Source organism: Styela clava, chromosome 1 (assembly GCF_964204865.1).
Source record: "Styela clava chromosome 1, kaStyClav1.hap1.2, whole genome shotgun sequence".
NCBI lineage: Eukaryota > Metazoa > Chordata > Ascidiacea > Stolidobranchia > Styelidae > Styela > Styela clava.
The window spans coordinates 29,384,713-29,405,902 of record NC_135250.1 but is presented as its reverse complement, the minus strand read 5'-3'; the positions used below and the strand labels follow the sequence as shown (position 1 = coordinate 29,405,902).

Below are 21,190 nucleotides of genomic sequence, written 5' to 3'. Positions count from 1 at the left end.
ATATGATAAATGCACATGCAAAATTTGGAGCAGATTCAACCTCGCTTTCGTGAGATATCGTATACGAAAGTGTCTAACAGACAAACAAACAGACAAATACCCATCAACATACTTATCGAGATCATTTAAGTAATGAAGAACTATTAATTAAAAGTGATGACTAATACGATTTAACACGGTACTATAGTTGAAATGAACGTGACGCATGACCGTTTGAATATACATAAAAAAAACATTTGGCAAAAAATCTAAATGTAATGTCAGGTTTATATAATTGAAATTTAATGGAGACCCGCTAGAGAATGCTCGCCGGTCTATGATTATTTGGCTGCGGCCCACAGGTTTCCGATCACTGCTCTAAGACAATTTTAATATATTAATTTGTTATAGTAAGGTCAAGAGCTTTAAACCAAAAGTAGATAGAGTAGTCATAGATGTACTCACAACCATTGACGCATGCGCTAAGAGCTTTTCATAAGTTTATGTATAAAGAAGAAAATGTCTTTTTATCTTCGTATGGCCTTTGATCACTGGGGTACGACAGTGTATGGATGTTGGATCATTTTTTAAATTACCAGTTATGAAACAAAGCAACATACCCATACATTAACTAAAATGGGGAGAATGTTGATAGAACATTTACCAGTAGTCACCGAATCGCAAAGAATTATATAACAATTTATTTAATAGCAAAATGCGCCACTGTTGATAATAAATGAAGCATAACCGGTGTTAGCAAAAAGATGTAATTTGCCGACGTTTCGAATTTCTATACAGAAAAACGTCGGCAAATTACATCGTTTTGCTAACACCGGTTGGGCTTCATTTATTATCAACATGAGGTTACCTGGTGGCAATCATGCACTATTTAAAATGCGCCACTGTCGGTGACCCATTAATTTTGAAATTCTATAATTTAGATTTGGATTCGGAAATGTATACATGGAAGATTTTGTTTCGGAAGAAGTTCAACATCTTATTGACGAACTTTAATCATACAACGGCAAACCGTTTAACTGTCATGTAAGTATTACGCTCCTAATATATAATTGACAGCGATAAGCAATGTAGCTATTTCATAAACTTTACTGACGAAATCAAATAATACAACGGCAAACCGTTCAACTGCAAAGTGAGTATTACTAATACATATACATAACTACGTATCCTTCTCCTGTGTCTTTGCATTTATTGATGCGAATAATGCAAGGGTGTTGTAGTCACAATGAAGATAACTACCCTAAGTGCTTCAAGAATCTTGCTGCACATCAACCCAAATATATTTCTGTAAATGTTTGTCTGACTAGGGTCTGACTTTCTCAGACACACAAACATTTGCAAAAAAAATGTTTCCAAATAAACTCAAATCACTTTTCCAGGGTTTAATTTCCAATGCTGTTGCTAACATCATCTGCAGAATGACAATGAGCAAACGATTCCCATACGGAGATAAAGATTTCAAGGAGATGCTGAGATTGATGAACAAAAGGTTCGTATAGAATATTTGGTGCTCCCGTAGTATGTGCATCAAGATGTCGCACAACCTGAATCGTAACCCGGTACACATACTATGTTTAGGTTGAGCACCATCTTGGTGCACATACTTCTGAAGCTCCGGATAGTTTTGTGAAAAAACGGACACGCGCACTTACTCACAACGCTACTCTGAGCAAAGGTGCCGGCGAACACTGGGAAACCAAGAGCTTAAAAAATTACATAGATTTTGGTGATTAATACGCAATATAAAAACTTGTGTCGGAAGTAGAAATATTCTGCTTCCAAAATTAATTCATTTCTATCAGGTAATAATATAAGCTATATTACATGCAATGCCACATAATACGGCATTTTTAAATGCTTTCCATTAGACACAGCATAGACTAAAAAATGCATTCATTTTCAGCTTATCCGCCGCCCTAGATGGGAAACTGTATAAAACCATGGTTCTGGCTCCGTTTACGAGATTTCTACCGGTATTCTGGAGTTGTTACAACCGATTGGCGAAATCAAGGAAAGTTCTATTGGGTAAGCTGCGTTAAGCTAATGGACAGTTCAGGCAGATGGTAACCCATTTTTCAAACATGGCGGGTTAGATTTTTTAAAAAATGGGTAACTGTATGTTCGCTTTACCCAGGTGTAAGTACGGCCTTACTACTTACTGAATACAACGCAAAACACCGTAAACAGCGCGGAACAGAGGGAAACAGCGCACAAAACAGAGGGAAACAGCAAAAAGCAGAAAAAATTCTGCAATGTGTTGGAGCATCTTTTTTTTTTGAGTTGGGGTACCACGGCAGCAAATAAAAAACACAAACCAAGGCATGTAGGCTGTAATGGCGGGTCTTCCTCTGCAGGTGACACATTTTGGGTACCGTAATTTAGAACATTTTCCATATGGATGCAGTTTTCATTGATTTGGCCTCAGGGTTAGATAAAAAAAAAAGTAGATAAAATTTTGCATTATGACCTAAAATCCGGTACATAATCTTGTAAATATACCGGTAATAGCGCCATAAAACCACGGCGAGAGGCGCCGTGGTTCTTTCGTGGCACGAGCCGTCATGAAGTGGTAATAACTGCGTCTCCTGTTTCGCGCTGTTTTCCTTCTGTTTCGCGCTGTTTTCCTCTGTTATGCGCTGTTTCCTTCTGTTTTGCGCTCTTTCGCACTGTATTCAGTAAGTAGTAAGACCCGTGTAAGTATACTTGTGCAAATTTAACAGAATGATGGAGCCAGTGGTGGGATTCAGCCGGTTCGCACCGGTTCTATAGAACCGTCTCAAGGAATTTTATGAGATCAGCGAGCGGGTTAGCATTACTGCTTACTGTCAAAGACTTTTTGTAACAGAACTGGCTGAAAAATATGACTTTTTGTGATGGATCAGGCTGACAAAAAATTTGAATCCCACCACTGGATGGAGCGTAATGGTATTGGTACAAATAAGAAGTGCTGAGGATGCTCGAGATATTGCCTAGACTGGGCTTACAATATATCAAATGCTCCAGTCATGTATATGATATGTCTCAGACTGGCGCTCAACCAACCGCCAGACTTATCTCACTGATTCAATCGAGTGACCCGTAAACAGCAATTGAGGGACTTCTGTGCAACACTGCTAATGATATAAAAAATGCATTAATTTACCTTTTATGTCCTTATATGACTGAGACAGGGAATATTCGATGCAACGAAATACATTGCCAATTATACGGTAAACTGACGCTTAAAACAGACAGGCAACTGTCTCGCAAACACAAAACAAGATTAGAAGAATGTACGATCAAACCAGGGGAATCCCCTAGCGTCATAATTGATGAAAACCAAACAATACCTATCCATGGTGATAGAACAATCACAGAGCAGTTTAGTACTACTGTACTGTGATAATCCACAACCTCGACACCAGTACGGATAGAACAAACGCTCAACCTATCGGTTTTCTGCTGTGACAGATTGTACACCTATAGCACCTTGGTTTGCCCCCGTGTCTATATATTTGAGCAGTGCTGTCTTGTTTTTATATATGTAGTCTCTCATTTCTAGCTTGTTATTTCACAGATACTCTGCAAGCTGTTGTTGACGAGCATAAACAAACCTACGATGAAAACAAAATTCGGGATTTCATCGATGAATTTATCAAAGAAATGAAAACTCAAAATGACAAAAACTCGAATTTCACGGTAATGGACTTCGCCCCATAAATACTTTATGGAGGCAAAAGGTCGAAATCTTTTCAAAATCGCACAGTGCATGTATAAAACTTAGTTCTCCTCTAACAAATGTGGGGTGTGATAAACACAGACATGCAAGGTTTCAGAAACTGTACTAAACATACTGAATCTCACCGAAGAATTAAATTTTCACGCCTTAATATCTGTTTTTTTTGCTTCATGGTATAAAAATTTCAGAATTATCCTAACAAATATGCAATTAGTCACAGTAATACTATTTAGTATTAGCTAAAAGTCCTTAGACACCAAGAGCTCAGTGGCCCTCCCTTGGGGTCCATGGCCCCAGCTGGGAATCACTAGGTTAGATGATGACGATTCCCCGTCCTTTTATTTAGATAACCTCCTCCACTTTGAATCTAAGATGAATGGTGACCGATGTCCGAGTCGAGTTATTAACGCGGTTCTTCCCAACAGTGAGTCAGAATATTGAATAACTTTATACTTACTCTGCAGGATCAGCAATTGGTTCATTACGTGAGCGATTTGTTCGTAGCTGGAACTGAAACAACATCAAGCACTTTGCGTTGGTGTATGTTGTGTCTTGCAACCTACCCAGAAATTCAAGCAAAATTGTTTCATGAGATCCAAAGCGTTATTGGTGAGTGTGGTATCACACAAATATAGTTGTGTGTTGAAGTTAAACTAACACATCGCGCGTATATGTTTTACAATATATATATATATATATATTGCCAAGTTAGATTGTAACGACTAGCGGGTTCGGCCGAAAGCATTGATTTTCAAAAGAGTCTTGAGGGCCTAAAAGAGTTTCAATAAAATCGAAAAATGATGACGATATTAAATGATAAAAAAAATGGGTGCTCCCGAAGTATGCGAACCGAGATGGCGGACATCGGAACGTAACATGGGTAACAGGTTAGGGTTAGGCGATAATTTTTTTCCCAATTTTCCCTATTTTAGTCCTATTATCAGTTAGAAGACTAGCCAAGAGCCTCCCGTAGTATTTATACCTAAAATTATGGCCTAACCCTAACCTAGTACACATATTACATTCCGATGTCCGCCATCTTGGTTCGCATACTTCGGGAGCCCCAAATAATAGCCCCTTGATGGTCTATTGATTGTTCTCTCAATGGGATATGAAAAAAGTGGCGTCAAGTAAGACAGCCTCCCTGTAGCGGAATAAGCACAATACCATTTAGTGCGCAACATAAGACGTTGCAATCTCAACATCGTTGCAATCTACCATTTGGCCAACTGCCACAATTGGTCTTGTATTTTCTTTGTTGCTTGCAAATTGTACAATTCAGGTCAAATAATTTGGCCCCAATGACAAAATTTCCCCCTTGTGACGATAACTCGATAACTGCGATTAGAATATAGTTTCAAACATAACTTCTGTTCTCTGATTTTGGTAGCAATGCCAAACCCACTAAGATGAACTAATATTATACATCCACGCTTGTATGATTTAAATACTTTGATTTTTCATTTTAAATGATGTAGCCGTCATAAAAATAAACATGCTGCTCACATGGCAGCACAATAGTCATCTACGCAGCAAGCCATTCTTATGATTAGAGCATAAATTCACCCTTAACTCTAACCTGCTTAATATATGACAACTCCATTATCTCTTCACAAAATAGGTCATTTAAATGACGATTGGGACCATACATCCAATTCTAACTTGCTGACTGTTCCATGTGAATTTAGCTATTGAACTATCAATTGAAAGTATATCTTTATTCCTAATTTGCTGTCAATATTACAAACCCCAAATATATGTAAGCCAGTACCGCCCCTTCTGCGGAGGAGGTCATACACATGAGATTTGGGGGCATAGATATATTTCTAGCCTGCTGTCTGTATAGCAGCCAAATTTTCCTTATAAAGGAGACCTGGTGTCTCTATGCCAGTCTAATAATATTTTATAGAAGAAGACATTTAAGTGGAGCTCTGTTGATAGTCTGCTGTGTATAGAAAAGAAAATTCAAACATGGGGGTGTGCAATTACTTTTTTGAGTGGGCCAGGTACAGATAATAGACTTGGTTACTGTGCCGGAGGCTCAAAACTCGATATGAAACTATGAACAAAAACAGTATATTTCTAACAGCTCAGCAAAAATTTTATATAATAAGAAACACAATGTAACAATCGAGGTCATTATGACGTTATTTTCATCGATATTTTCAACGGAAATTTATATTCATTAAAATTATAGTCGTACTTTCAGCAAACACGACTGGGTCGAATGAAACACTAGTGTGGGCCATATCCGGCCGGAATTTGCCCACCGATCGGGACTTCGTATTCCACGCAATGCCTAACCTGTTTGCGCCTGTATAGCAACCAAACAGCTTTTTATAAAGAAGAGGGGCGGGACATGGTAATGGAGTTTAGGGCCCCTTACATTCATTCTTATTGTCTCAACGGTAAGTTTAATACAAATTACATTTATTTCAGGCGCAAATAGAGCACCAAGTCTTAAAGACAAAGATTTGATGCCATATACTTGTGCTTTCATTCATGAAATCACAAGACATAGAATCGTGATGAACATTTTTGTTCCACACAAAACAACTGCGAGTGTCAGGTTCAAAGGATTCTATATCCCAAAGAATACTCCGGTAAGTACTAAGTAGTTACAAGAGAGCTATGCTCAAATATATGGACGCGTTACGCTGAAATTCACTGAAGTACGGTACGGTAACTTACCAGCAGGCTTGACCACGGAACCTGTTCGCTGATCACGTGATCAATATGTGTTTGCCGAATCGCCACATGGAGGCAAATTCTGATGACGTCATCGCTCAAAATAAAAACGAATCCCATAAAGCTCACAGGTATATTTAAAATTAATAAAAGTAATAGCATTCTAGAAAAAAATTCCATCTTTAACTAATGAAAATTTCGAAGCAATTGGTCCAGTAATCAAAGAGAAAAGCGACTTTTTAAAAACGTGTCAAAGAACTAGAACAACATAATATTGAAACGATCGTTATGTCCACTGACGTGTCCATAAATACTTCTTCGTATTCATAGGCTTGACACCTGAGAATGCTGTATTTATCCAACCACTGCGATAAGTGGTGGGGAGTCTTCTCTTGAATCGGTGACCACTCATAGGGGGTGAACACCCGCCCCCTAAAACTTCAAACACCCGAACTAATTTTCAGGTGTGACACCCTATTTCTTAAGGTAAATAAAAATGTATTTAAATATTCAGAAAGTGTCCCATATGCCGGTGAAGATGATCAGTTGATACATAACACATTTTTATGAGTTTATCACTAATACCAAAATATCTAACACCCGCTAAATTTGGAAACACCCCCACCAATGTTCCCTGCCAAACGCCAAAGAAAGGTTAGAACGCCAAAATTTCTTCTTTGGTTTTTGCACAAATATTGGTCATTTCCAAAAAAGTGCGCACACACCAAAATTTCTGCGCACACATACTACAAAAAATTAGAGGGAACATTGACCCCCAGCCTCAAGATAAAAAGCTGGGGAGCATACTGTCTTGAATCACTAAAATCGGCTGAAAACAACATAACCCTCAAAGAGGATCATGCGTCAGATGTTTTCTAAATGCTCTCTCACATCACCATATGCTTATAGTCCGTGAGTTCACGCGATACTCAGAGGTGGTGCGGAAAACGCATTCATGAGCTTAGCGAGGGGTAGGCTACTAATCACCGATTCATACTTCGACAAACGTTGTTTTATATGTGGGCTGCATTAACATGACACGCTTCACATAATCTAATACGCACATTCGAAGCCAGTCAGTCAGCTGTAATGCCCGTAACCCATTTGCTGCGGTCGTCGAACGTCTTTAACTAACGCCTGATTATCACGACATTCCATGAACACGTTCGGTCGCGCGAACCCCCGCATTTCCCGCCACTGTAGTAACCTACCCAAAATATATTTAATTATACTGTGATTTGTAAACCGTCTACAATTTCATACAAATTTTTATATTTCAGATCATTGCACACCCATGGTCGGTTCATTTCGACCCAAAGTATTTCGAAAACCCTCATGAATTTCTGCCTGAAAGATTTATTGGAGAAGATGGAAAGTTCGTTCCAAGTCCGCAAGTTATTCCTTTTTTCCTTGGACCTCGATACTGTCTTGGAGAAAAGCTCGCAAGAGCTGAATTGTTCATCTTTATCACAGGAATTGTTCAATGGTTCAAGGTATTACCGGATCCAGAAAACCCGCTTCCATCGTTCCATGACGGAGTTGAAGGAGGAGTCCATGCACCTCATGATTTTAACGTCATCTTTTCTCGCCGCTAAATGCTGTAAAAAGCCCTTTTTTCTTCTGCGTCGATGTGGTATCTTGTAGAATAATGCAAGATAAAATAATTCATTTAGGTACTACTTTTTCTTATAACAGAATGACCTCTGAAAATTAAAATAAATTTCTCGATTATTTTTACGGAAATTTATATTTAAGAAGTTCTATTTGTGTATGAATGTACCCAAAAGTTTCAGTATTCTATGATACTTCGCTATGTAATTAGGCGACCAAAAACGATATTTCTTCCGTTAACCGTGTGAGTATAATAGGGTGCAGGAAATTACTTGTGATGGTGACAAGCAGGCCTCATGAACAGGAAAGATACTGCGTTATAAGTATTAGTGCGTGTAGGACAGTGATCGACATTGTTTTTAATTGAGGCCCAAATAGTAAAATGGAAAAGATTTCAAGACCCAACAAGTTCGTTGGGAATTTTAAATTCACCACATTAAAAACTTGTTGAAGGTATTTAATTTGTTTAGTTGAAATGAATGATCGTTTGATATATGAACAAAAACCCATTTGGCAAAATATTTATATGTAATGTTGGATTTATAGAATTTTTGTGTATCACTGCTATAATTGGAATTTATTGTTTGAAATTTCAGAGTTAGTGTTCACCACTATAGGGAGGTGTAGGAAAATCCCTGCTCCTTACATATCAGAGATTACTTATTTAAAGACTCGTATGGATCAAAGATGTAACAAAACTTTCCATTCGACTTTCTCACAGCGAAAAAATTAGTCCACATAAAAAAGTGTTGAATACCACGGAATACAATATATAAAATACGTTATTTTAAATTCTACGCCCTCACAGGTATTTGTTGTCATAACCTTATTAAGCATTACGAATTATTCCATAAACAAGAGCAGAAAGCACATAGAGTAAATTGATGTAATATTATGGATACTCCCGTAGTGTGTATCAGGTTAGGGTTAGGTCATAATTTTATTCCGATTTTCCTTATTTTAGCTGTGCTACGAGTTCGGGAATTGTCTGTGTTGGCCAAGTGGATAGAACCCCCTGCCCATAAGTTTCAGTCCCTTTACACAATTTCATGCAAAGTAGGCGAACAAAATTAGTTACCTCCATATTGGTACACACACTTCTGGAGCGCCATGTTATGACCTTTCATTATGCGACCAGAATTTTTTTATCAATCGATAACCGTGTGTGAACAATAGAGAGTACACACAGGAAGTTGTGTATGACGTCAGTCAAGCCTCGAAGAGCAATATCCCGTATGCCATAAGGGAAGAGATTTACGTTATGAGGTATTAGTAGGCGTTTTGTGTTACGCTCTGAGTAGAGCTTCAGGTTACATTCAGAGAGGGTCTTAATTGGGTATGTGAACCAAGATGGCGGAGACCGGAACCTGGTATGTGTACCAGGTTAGGGTTAGGCCATAATTTTATTTCAATTTTCCTTATTTCAGTTCTATTACGAGTTCGGGACTAGGCAAGTGATTCCCGAAGTATTTGTACCTGAAATTATGACCTAACCCCAACACAATGGTACAGATACTACGTTCCGGTGTCCGCCATCTTGGTTCACATACTTCTGGAGTACTCTTAGTTGTACGTCTCCCACCGGTTCTCAACCTCAACGACAGAGACATGTTGAAAGTCACTTCTCTAGTCGGATTAAGGCGAAGCGATACTTTGAGACAGTGGAACGATTCGAGGAGTCGAGCCAGTGCTTAAGCTCAAGCTTACCATACGTCCCGGTTTAGCCGGGACAGTCCCGGTTTTAGCATGTTTTTTCGCCGTCCCGGCGATGGACTTGAATCTTCCGGTTTTGCAGCATGACAGTCATAAATAATTTTTCTATTTGATACTATTACAAAATTGCTTTTTTGTCAACGGAGGCAGCCGATTTACCATTGATTTGCGTCTCACTTCACTAACTAGTTCGGATAGCGAAAAAGTTGTTGTGTCATAGTTATGAACCATGTGTTAATTCAACAGCCAAAGCCGAAAACAAAGTGCAAGTTTTCTAATGAGTTAAACGATTTTCATGATTTGAAGCAAAGACCAATAGAGGAAATTTTAATAGGGTTTACGGCTAATTTTGATGCCTGTAATCAATGGCATGAAAAACGTTTAAACTATTACTAAACCTCTGGAATCGAACCAAGGTTGGCTTGTCCAATCCGCACTGTCCCGGTGTTTGCTTCAGATATAGGGTAAGCCTACTTAAGCTAGTACTATAGCGTGAGATCCAACGCTGCATATTCAATTCCTAATGATTTCCCTTTTATTCGTACATTATATAATTTAACAAAGTAAGGCAAGCATCTGCCCCACACTCCAACGGGGCTGATCTCGGACTGTATCTCGGTACGGCAAACCGTACGCTGCTGTAAGCTGGGTAATCTCGTAGTATGTGTACCAGGTTAGGGTTAATCTATAATTTCATTTCGATTTTACTTATTTTAGTTATATTATGAGTTCGAAACTGTCTGTCTTAGCCAAGTGAATATACCCCCTGTCCACAGGTTTCAGTACATTTACACAACGTGATGTAAAGTAGGCGATCATAATTAGTTACCTCCGTATTAGTACGCATACTTCTGGAGCGCGTAAGCTGTACGTTTACATCTTAAATCAGAACAGCATCTAAAATCCCATTCAACTAGAAGTGCTATGCTTCAAATCAGCTGTTCTCGCAAAAGTACTATTTCCTGTTCACATGTCTGTTGCATGAGTGGGATATGACACGCCGATATCGATTGTGGTTATCTCACTCGACTTTGAAACGTAGTAGTGGTAAAAATATTTTGTGCGAATAGTTAGTTTGAAGCAAAGTTATTGTAGGTAAGTAAAATCTAATTATATACTCTGGGTTAGGGTAGATATGAAACTTTAATTGATCAGTAAAAATAAAAATATAGTGTGCTATTCATGTCATGATTGTTAGTTATCGTATGTAGTTTTCCCAAAAGTTACAAGAGAGACACGATACCAAGGTTTTTGAGAGCGCAACGCTGTTTTAAACAGTTACTTCATCTATAAGAAAATATATATTAAAAAGCTGTTACGGTATAACTTGGCAATTAGAAATTTTCAGAACCACCCCCTTCCCCCCCCCCTTCTTAAATTTCTGGATACATCCATCTATTAGTGAATATTCCTTGTACATAGCCTTGTTTAGAGCTAAAGTCGCAAATGAAAATACGAATATATTCGTATAAAGTATTACTTATATTAACTGGCATTATACACATATTATATGCTGGTTTACATTAACAGATGAAAAATGTTGTTCGGAGATAGCATTAACACTATTATAATATCTGTTGTTTCGTTATTGGTTGCATATTACTTCTATCTGCGTGAATACAAATGGAAGCGATTCCCGCCTGGACCTATGGGTATACCTTTGCTAGGATATGCCCCGTTTCTTGGAGATAAAGCTTCGGAAAAAATGATGAAAATTGCGGATAAATTTGGACCTATTTTCTCTCTTAAAATGGGTGATCAAACTTGGGTTGTATTGAATACATATGACATTCTTCATGAGGTAAGAAGAACATACAGTAATTATTACAGATTATTATTAAAAAATCAGTTACTTCTTGAAAGGGATTTAATTGTATAATTATTTATTGGTGAATATTGTATAATATGTCAGTATAGGATTTTTAATTCAAATTGATCTGTGACGCAAAACAACATATTTTTAAATTCTTGTTGGCCCTAGATCACTACCACCAATGCTATTACATCGGGCCCCGCGCTAATTCTAGATGTGGATTATTAAATTGAAATATCATAAACAGGCACTCATAGATCGGTGTGTTTACTCTGTATACGCAAGACTCGCAAAGTGAAGTTACTTTTATCGCGATTTTGTACTTAGATAAAATGTATTATAATTCATTTTTGATTACAAAATCTTAATTTTAAATTATTATCATTAAATTTACATTGACAAGCCCCACGCAATGCGTTTTGCATACGGACCCTGCAATAGGTCAGACCGTCCTGTTTCAAACCATCCTAATTTTGCTTAGCAAATTTTTTTTTTCCTATTGACTTTTCTATCCGCCGGGATGAATTTAAAAATCATATCCTATCTGAAATATATTTTTCATACGATTCAGGCACTGGTGAAGCACGGGGAAGTATTCTCAGGCCGTCCGCAAGTGCACATATATAAAACCTTTACAAAGGGTTTAGGAATCGGGTTCGTTGACTATGGGCCTTTCTGGAAGAAACAAAGAAAATTCGGAATGAATACTTTAAAAAGGTTGGTTACGAGACATTTTCTATGTAACATGATTCACAAAATAATTTTTGTTCAAAGCAAGACCTCAGCTAAAAGTGATGAATAAGCTGTCTTAATTTCTTTACTTATTTACTTTAAAGTAAAGTTAAAGTAAAGTTAAAATATATTAACTCAAAGTGGATAGAGTATTCAAAGATGTACTCACAACTATTGACGCGCAAAGAGCTAATTATAGGTTTATGTAGTAAGAAAAGGCATTTTTATTTTCGCAAGTTGTTTGATCAATGGAGTACGACATCGCAAGCTATAAAGGTTGTATCATTTTTAAATCACTAGTCATGACACAAAGCAACATACCCATACATTAACTTAAAATGGAAAGAATGGCCATGGAATATTTGCCGTAGCCACTGAAGCACAAAGAATCATATAAAAAACTATCTCATAACAAATGCAGCCTTATTTTGCGAAGTCTTTAACCGTTGGTGACCTATTAATTTTAAAATTCTATAATTTAGATTTGGATTCGAAAACGTATATATGGAAGATTTCATTTCAGAAGAAGTCCAATATCTTATCGACGAAGTTGAATCATACAACGGTAAATCGTTGAACTGTCATGTAAGTATTACCAATATAATAACGGTAACAATGTCAACTATTCAACAAAGATGATTGAGCAGATTTACGTTTTATTCTTGAGAATAGTGACTTTCTTAAACACAGCAGGTCGGAGTTAAAACTATTTTGAAACCGATTTGTAGGCTAAGTTTCTGTCCATCAGAACCGAAGTAGGATTTTTTAAAAACTCAGATCTAATTCTATCAAAGACCGCATTTGTTGTGACCGCATCACTAATTCTTTTCATATGCCTTAGAGTCTATTGGTGCGGATAATGCAAGGATACTGTAGCAATAGTGAAGATAACCTTCTAAGTGATTCAAGTGTCTTGCTGCACACTAACACGTATATATTTCTGTAACGTTTCCTCTGACTGTCAGTTTGCTAAATGTTTATCTGAAGAAGTTACGAATCGTCACAGAAATACATTTGTGTCGGTATGCAGTAAGACTCTTGAATCACTTAGGATAGTTATCTAGGATAGAAGTTGTGAACTTTGCTGATTAAATATGGAGTGGAAATCAGGTCTTAATACCCTCCGGCACACTAACACAAATATATTTCTCTAACATTTCATCTGACCCAGATCAGACTTCCCCAGACGCAAATCACTTATAAGTGTGAAGAAAATGTTTTCTAAGAAACTCAATTTGCCTTTTCAGAGTTTAATTTCCAACGCCGTAGCTAACATCGTCTGCAGAATGACAATGAGCAAACGATTCCCATATGAAGATAAAGATTTCAATGAGATGCTGAGATTGATGAACGAAAGGTTCGTATAGAATATTTGGCGCTCCCGTAGTATGTGCATCAAGATGTCGCACAACCTGAATCCTAACCCGGTACACATACTATGTTTAGGTTGTGCTCTGCACATACTTCTGGTGCTCCAAATATTTTTGTGAAAAAACGGACACACGCACTTACTCATAACGCTACTTTGAGCAAAGGTGCCGGTGAACACTGGAAAGCCAAGAGCTCCCAAAACTACATATATTTTGGTGATTAATACGATACAAATAGAAATATGTTGCTTCCAAAATTAATTCACTTCAATTAGGCAATAATATAGCCTATATTACATGCAATGCCACATGTAGTGAAACCCTTAGAGGAAAACTCATTTAAACCGTATTCAAGACTTTTATTACCTTAAACATTACTGCTATACTAAAACAAGAAAAAGAACAATTTACAAGATGTAGCAATCTTCACGCACGCTAACCAAATGTAACCCTCGCTCTGTCACGCGACTGTTAACATCTTCAGATCGCTCGGCGATGGTGCCACCTTGCCACACATGAGGTAGCGCGAATTCAATTTCATCACAATATCAAACGGCATTTCCAAATGAATTTATTCTTAAACACAGTCCTGACTAAAACCTTCATTCATTTTCAGCTTTTCCGCCGCACTGGATGGGAAACTGTACAGAATCATGGTTCTGGCTCCGTTTACGAGATTTCTACCGTTATTCTGGAGTTGTTACAACCGATTGGCAAAATCGAGGAAAGTTCTATTGGGTAAATAGAACCAGGGTTAAGCTAACAGACAGTTACCCATTTTTCAAGTATGGCGGGTTAGATTTTTGAAAAATTGGTAATTGTCTGTTCGCTTTACTCGGGTGCAATTGGACATGTGCAAATTTAACAGAATGATGGAGGTAATTGTATTGTCGGGGATGCCCGAGTGATTGCCTCGACTTCAATCACAATATATCAAAGACTTTCTTTTTCTATGATATATGAAATGGCTATGACTTCCGCTCACCCGACCGCCAGTGATTCTCACTTCAGTGATCCAATCGACCAACCCGTGAACAACGGTTAAGGGACTTGTGTACAACACTTCTAACGATATAAAGAATACATTTACTTACCTGTTCCTCTATGCTTGAGCAATCGAATATCCAATGCAACGATATAAATTGCAAACTATTTCGTGATTTGACGCCTAAAACAGACAAACAATTGCCCAACCAACTTAAAACAAGATTAAAAGAATGCACGATCTAGCAAGGGGAATTACCCAGCGTCATAATACATGAAACCCAAACAATGCCCATTCATGGTGATAAAACAATCACAGAGCAGTTTAATACTGTTGTAAGCCACAACCTGGTTACCAGTAACGGATAAACCAAACGCTCAACCTTTGATGTTTGTTTTTTTCATTTTCCGAAATTTCGTTGTTTTATTTTAATTCACGGAACACTGTACGACGGTCCGTTGTTTTGATTTCACAAACTCGGTGCTCAGTCACACTTCTTCTTCTTGCGCTTTTCTCAGTGATTATTTTCAGCTAGAAAGTTAGCAATATCACCTCCAAATTTCTATGGGGTCTGTGGGATTCGTTTATTGTGTGCGATTACGTCGTCCAACCAAATTTGTAAAGACTGTAGTACCTATAGTTCACTGTGACAAATGACATACCCGTATTGCTTCGTTTTGCCCTTCGTGTGAATATATTTGAGCATCGCTGTCTCGTTTTTATATATGCAGTATCTCATTCCTCATTTCTTATTATGTCACAGATACTCTGCAAACTGTTGTTGACGAGCACAAACAAACTTACGATGAAAACAATATTCGAGATTTCATCGATGAATTCATTAAAGAAATGAAAACCCAAAATGACGAGAATTCGAATTTCACGGTACTGGACTTTGCTGAGTAATAACTTATTTCAGTGATGAAGGGATAGGATAGGATTTACATATTTATTTATTCATTATGAATAAAAATTGCATTCTGTTTCCACGAAATACCAAACAATATGAATATTATAGGCTTATAGGGTGTCAAGAAAATAGAATTTATTTCCAAATGGCACACTGATCGCAATCTAACAAAATAAGAGCGTAATATATATAGACATTAAAATTCACGTGAGCTGTACAAAATATATTGTATTTCACAGATAAAGTATTAATTAACGCACTGAGTTCTGATTATTTAGGTATTATGGGTAAAGATCTCAAATCTAACCCAAAAATCAACGACATAAATTACGTCACGTCAGTACTCAGTGTTGGGTAAATGTTTCTAAAACCCCGAGTCACTAATCTGAGTCTCAATGGCAGTTAGTTGAGTATGATTCATTTCATTCAAGTGAGTCAAGTCACTCCGAGTCTTTGTTTTATTATGACTTGAGACTCGCCGACACTTATGAAAATCTTTTCCATAGTTGAATGCTCTTCTTTCTTGTGGTGTATTTATTTTGTCACAAATCTCAGGATTACTCATGTAATACGCTTAACACATATATATTGTCCGGAGTTTCCGACCAATCCGTGGTTTTAGTTGGCCTATGAAGGAAGTCGCTACAACGTGTATACGTGTATATTTCTTACGAAGATAAGGAGACTTAAGAACACAACATTACTCTCTAACTATTTCTGATTTTTCCTAATTATCTTTGTCCGCTGGACAAACATTAAAAGAGATTTTCATTTTTTATACAGGATGAGCAATTGGTTCATTACGTGAGCGACTTGTTCGTAGCTGGGACTGAAACAACCTCGAGCACGTTGCGTTGGTGTATGTTATGTCTTGCAACCTACCCAGAAATTCAAGAAAAATTGTTTCATGAGATCCAAAGCGTAATTGGTGAGTGTAGTACCATGAAACAAGAGTTTTGTGTTGGAGTTAAATTAACACATGGCGCGTATATGTTTAACAATAATATATTTCTGCACCAGAACAGGGGTACCTCTAGCCAGGGGCGAAGGCAGTAATTTTTAAGAGGGGCCTGAAATTTATATTTAAAGTTAGCGGCAGTGGTGAATCTAGGGGGGTGGTTTTGCGGGTCGAAACCCCTTTTAAAATAAAAAAAAAAAGAAATCATTTTTCTGTATCATAGATAGCGATTTTCCGCAGCTTGAAATGCTTTTAGACCCCAAGACTACTAAAAACACGCGTATTCCAGCATTCGATCGGACCCGCTAGCTGTTTTGATCTAACTTGGCAAATAAAAATTTCAGAACTCCCTTTGAAAATTTCTGACTACGACTCTGGTTAGCGGGTCCATAGCTCAGGTCTAATAATTTACTCAAGCGAAATTTAACCCCCTAGCGGTACTAATTACTAAACTCGCTGTTCACATGGTAGCATATTAGCCATATCGCCTATCTGCTCTCTCTCTATAACAACCCTAATATCACTTCACAAAGGAGGCCATTCAAATAGCGATTGGGACCATATATCCATCTCTATTCCTAACCTGCAGTCTATAAGGCAGCTCAATAGCCCGCAAAGAGGAGGCTATTCAATTGAAGACCGAGACCTAACCTGCTGTCAATACATCAGCCACGATTTCACAGGTTATTCAAATGGCTCTTGGGGTCCTATATTCGCACCTATTATTAATTCTAAATGTATTTGAATTTATATTCCAGGCATAAAACGAGCACCAAGTCTTAAAGACAAAGATTTGATGCCATACACATGCGCTTTTATTCATGAAATCACGAGACACAGGATCGTATTGAACATTTTTGTTCCGCACAAAACAACTGCGAGTGTCATGTTCAAAGGATTCTATATCCCAAAGAATACTCCAGTAGGTATTAAGTTTTAACTCTTGAATTCTGCAAAGTCTTAAAGCTAAATAAAATTCGGCAACATATTTGTGTCTATTACAAGGTAAACACGGACAATGAACCAGGTTCGTGACCGTGTACCAAAATCGTAATGGTCTTTCAGATGGCCGGCTTAATGTTTGAGAGTTTGATTTTGATTTTCATGGTGTTCTATCCCAAGCTGCTTCGCCTGGGTTTCAATAGCATCTATGAAACCCCAAGGAAGATAATGCGTAGATGTTTTCTGGGTGCTTTCTGGCATTCCGGCATGCACGAAAACACACGTATAGAAATTAGAGGTACTGTCGTGTTCATAAATTTAGTGGTAGTACTTATCACCGAGTCATACATACTTCAGTAAACGTTGTTTTCTAAGTAACATGGTACGCTTTACATAATCTAATAATACACAAATTCGAAAAGCCAAATATAAAGCCACTCGCTAGCTGTGCACGTGACCTATTTGCTGCGGTTGTCCAGACACAAGACCGGGTTCGCTTATCATCACGATATTCCCAAGAACAGGTTTGCCCGTGCCGACCCCCCGAATCCCGCTACTGTAAGTATACCTAGCCAGAATATTATTAATTTTATTGTTCTTTGCGACTAAGCTTACAATTTATTTACAAACTACGATTTCCTATTTCAGATCATTGCACACCCTTGGTCGGTTCATTTCGATCCACAATATTTCAAAAACCCTCGTGAATTTCTGCCTGAAAGATTCATTGGAGAAGATGAAAAGTTCGTTCCAAGTCCGCAAGTTATTCCTTTTTCCCTTGGACCTCGATACTGTCTCGGAAAAAGGCTTGCAAAGGCAGAATTGTTCATCTTTATCACAGGAATTGTACAATGGTTCAAGATATTACCGGACCCAGAAAACCCGCTTCCATCGTTCCACGAAGGAGTTGAGGGAGGAGTCCATGCACCTCATGATTTTAACGTAATATTTTCTCGTCGCTAATGCTTCTTTCGCGATGTGGTCTCATGTAGAATACCGCAAGATTAAAAATAATTTATCTACGATAAAACTCCACCATGACACCTCAAAAATTTACTAAAAACAAGACGGATTCTGGAAAGTGGCGAGGAATTCCAATTAGATTCAGAATATGAGACATAAAATTACTACATGGGTGCATGTACCTCATGGCCCATGTCATCTTTTCTCTTCGCTAAGTTTAGTGAAAGGTGTTTGAAAAATTAAAAAAAGACGATGAAAACTTTTTAATGCACTTGTACGGGACAATACTACAAAATAAATAAATAAATAAGTTTCCATTGCATTCTTTAAGCTTTTAAGAACACCCTACATAACATCTGCTTATTCATCATTATACACATAGTAGCATTAAATGGTAACTATAAGCTTGTTTTATATTGTTTACTTATTTTAAATTATATACTGTAAAGACGTTTGATCACTGAAACTTATATTATAGAGCCCCCTTCTGCCTCAAAAAACGTAACCCATACATTTTTTAATCACATTCAGGAAAATGAAAAATACTTATTTAACATTCAACATCTTTTGTCTGTATATGACAGTATTCAAATGTTTTAGTAATATAAGACACGTTGCACAAAAATTTTGATTTCTAGAATATGTCCCGAATGATCTGGGTCTATCTTTATAAGTCACCGTATATGTTTGAAATTTAGATGCGTATGCATAAGTTTTGTAGTACATGGTGTCCATAAAGTCCCTTCACAATTTTAATTGTTTTACGAAGTCAGTTTTCAATATATCTTAACCAGGTTTGTTGTTTTTATAATCAGTAATTGTCTAAGTAGTTCTACTTCATTCGATACATCTGTGAGAGTCGAAACAATATATGGTATCGAAAAATTCCATTTGCATTTTAAAATATTTTAAGACTTTATGGACACCCTGTATTATATAGCAAATATATACATTGTTTTAATTTTCATATGTTCTACTCTACTGCTGTTTGAGCGTGATTGTACTCAAAAAATTCAGAATCTAGCACGCTTTGCACAAAAATTATGTTCTCTCCAGAATATGTTCCAAATGACTTGGGTCTGTCTTTACGGACATGCATCAAATTCAGTTTAGTAACTTTTCTTATAGTATTATTGGACACGTAGTGGACATAGCGATCGTTCCAATATTATGTTGTTGTTCTTGTTCTTTGACACGTTTTTGAAAAGTTGTTTTCTTTTCGATTACTGGACCAATTTCTTTGGAATTTTCAGTAGTTGAAGATGAAATTTTTTTCTAGAAGGCTGTTACTTTTATTTATTTCTAAATTTTGTATGAATTCCATTAAATTTGATATTTCGTCCAAAATTTCTCTTTATTTTTTTATCCACGAGAACACAGATTTCAGTCCGCGTGGAGACTGGCTGTACGTTTTGATTCTGCAAAATTCCTGCTACTGAAAATCTAGAATTTTCTTGATGGTACCGGTAGCGTCAAAGGTACCGTTAAGGACTGATTCGCTCTCGTCTACGTGTCCATATATTTGAGCGTTGTTTTATATAAGTATATAGTATTGTAAAATATAAGTATTGTTTTTATTTATATATATTGTTTACTTCTCTCTGTACTACAATTACTCAAATCTACTTCTGTTTTTGTATGATCTTACCCAAATGTTTCTGCAATCTAGGACGCTTGCACAAGAAAGTTGTTTTTTCTTTAGAATATGTTCCAAATGACTTGATCCTGATGATGTTCCAAATGACTTTGGGCCACCCTATCTGTTTTGAATTTTATTCAGTAACTTCAAGGTATTATATAGCAAATATATATTGTTTTTATTTATATATATGATTTACTTCTCTTCGAAGAACCACTGTCCAGATCTATATTTGTATTATTAAAAGTATATGCATTTTTATTCCATTTAACAGGAAAATAAACACAAGAGAAAAAAAATTCATTTTTATAGAAATTTCACCTAGTCTTAGTTAGGGATGGCGGACTCGACACAGGATTCTTCGTGAATTCGACTAGAACCGATTCCGATGCCATGGAATCGACTCTCGGAATTAAAACTTGGATTACAAACAAGGTATAACGTTTTGTGACAAGTCTACTGTTGTGTCTACTGTTACAGATTGAATGCCCATACTACTTAGTTTTGGTCTTCGTGTCCATATACTTGAACATCGCTCTCTTGTTCGATTTCATATAGTATTGTTTAAGTGGTTATGTTTTCTCGTTAAGATATGTCGAGGAATTGAGAATCGGAGTCGAAAATTTAGGAATCGGTTAATACTTGTAAGTAGTCATCCTTAGCATCCTTAGGACACTTATTAAAATAATATCACAACACCTCGTGATAAAAAGAAGAGTATAATCCTGTTATTGCCAAACCTGTGCCTGACCACCGAAATGACCATAGACCACAGATATTTTTGAATGAATAAAAGTAATAGCCTTCTAGCGACAACAACAATCTTTAACCACTGGAAATTTCAAAGGAATTGATGCAGTAGTTAAAGACAAAAATGATTTTTCACAACAACAACAAAAAGAAGAAGAATACTAACGACTACAACAATAACAACAAAACCTACGTCCATTTCGTGTTCAATAACAGAATAGCACTAGATAAAATAAGACTAGACTTTCAATCAAGAAAGACCTTTAGTCTCTAGTTGGCGATAAAGGTTATAATTATAACAAAAAATGAGTCACAGGCTTTCTGTATTTGTCGAGAGACGCGGCAAATCGGCCGCAGATCGAGTGTCGATACTTAATAGATGCTCGTTGTGTTTCTTT

General features: G+C 37.0%; 2 protein-coding genes across 2 annotated transcripts; both read left to right on the top strand.

The window, feature by feature from the left end:
• Positions 1–920: 920 nt before the first annotated feature.
• LOC120334989 (cytochrome P450 2U1-like) lies at positions 921–8,134 on the top strand. The gene is made up of 7 exons (XM_039402505.2): positions 921–1,023; positions 1,380–1,489; positions 1,904–2,025; positions 3,557–3,678; positions 4,183–4,327; positions 6,158–6,321; positions 7,687–8,134. The coding sequence occupies exons 2-7, from the start codon at positions 1,419–1,421 to the stop codon at positions 7,999–8,001; spliced, it is 939 nt and encodes a 312-aa protein (XP_039258439.2). The 5' UTR covers positions 921–1,023; positions 1,380–1,418; the 3' UTR covers positions 8,002–8,134.
• Positions 8,135–11,226: 3,092 nt separating this feature from the next.
• LOC120334988 (cytochrome P450 2U1-like) lies at positions 11,227–20,320 on the top strand. The gene is made up of 9 exons (XM_039402504.2): positions 11,227–11,531; positions 12,115–12,260; positions 12,758–12,860; positions 13,523–13,632; positions 14,262–14,383; positions 15,394–15,515; positions 16,324–16,468; positions 17,257–17,420; positions 18,089–20,320. Exons 1-9 carry the CDS (start codon positions 11,268–11,270, stop codon positions 18,401–18,403), a joined length of 1,491 nt encoding a protein of 496 aa, XP_039258438.2. The 5' UTR covers positions 11,227–11,267; the 3' UTR covers positions 18,404–20,320.
• Positions 20,321–21,190: the final 870 nt, after the last annotated feature.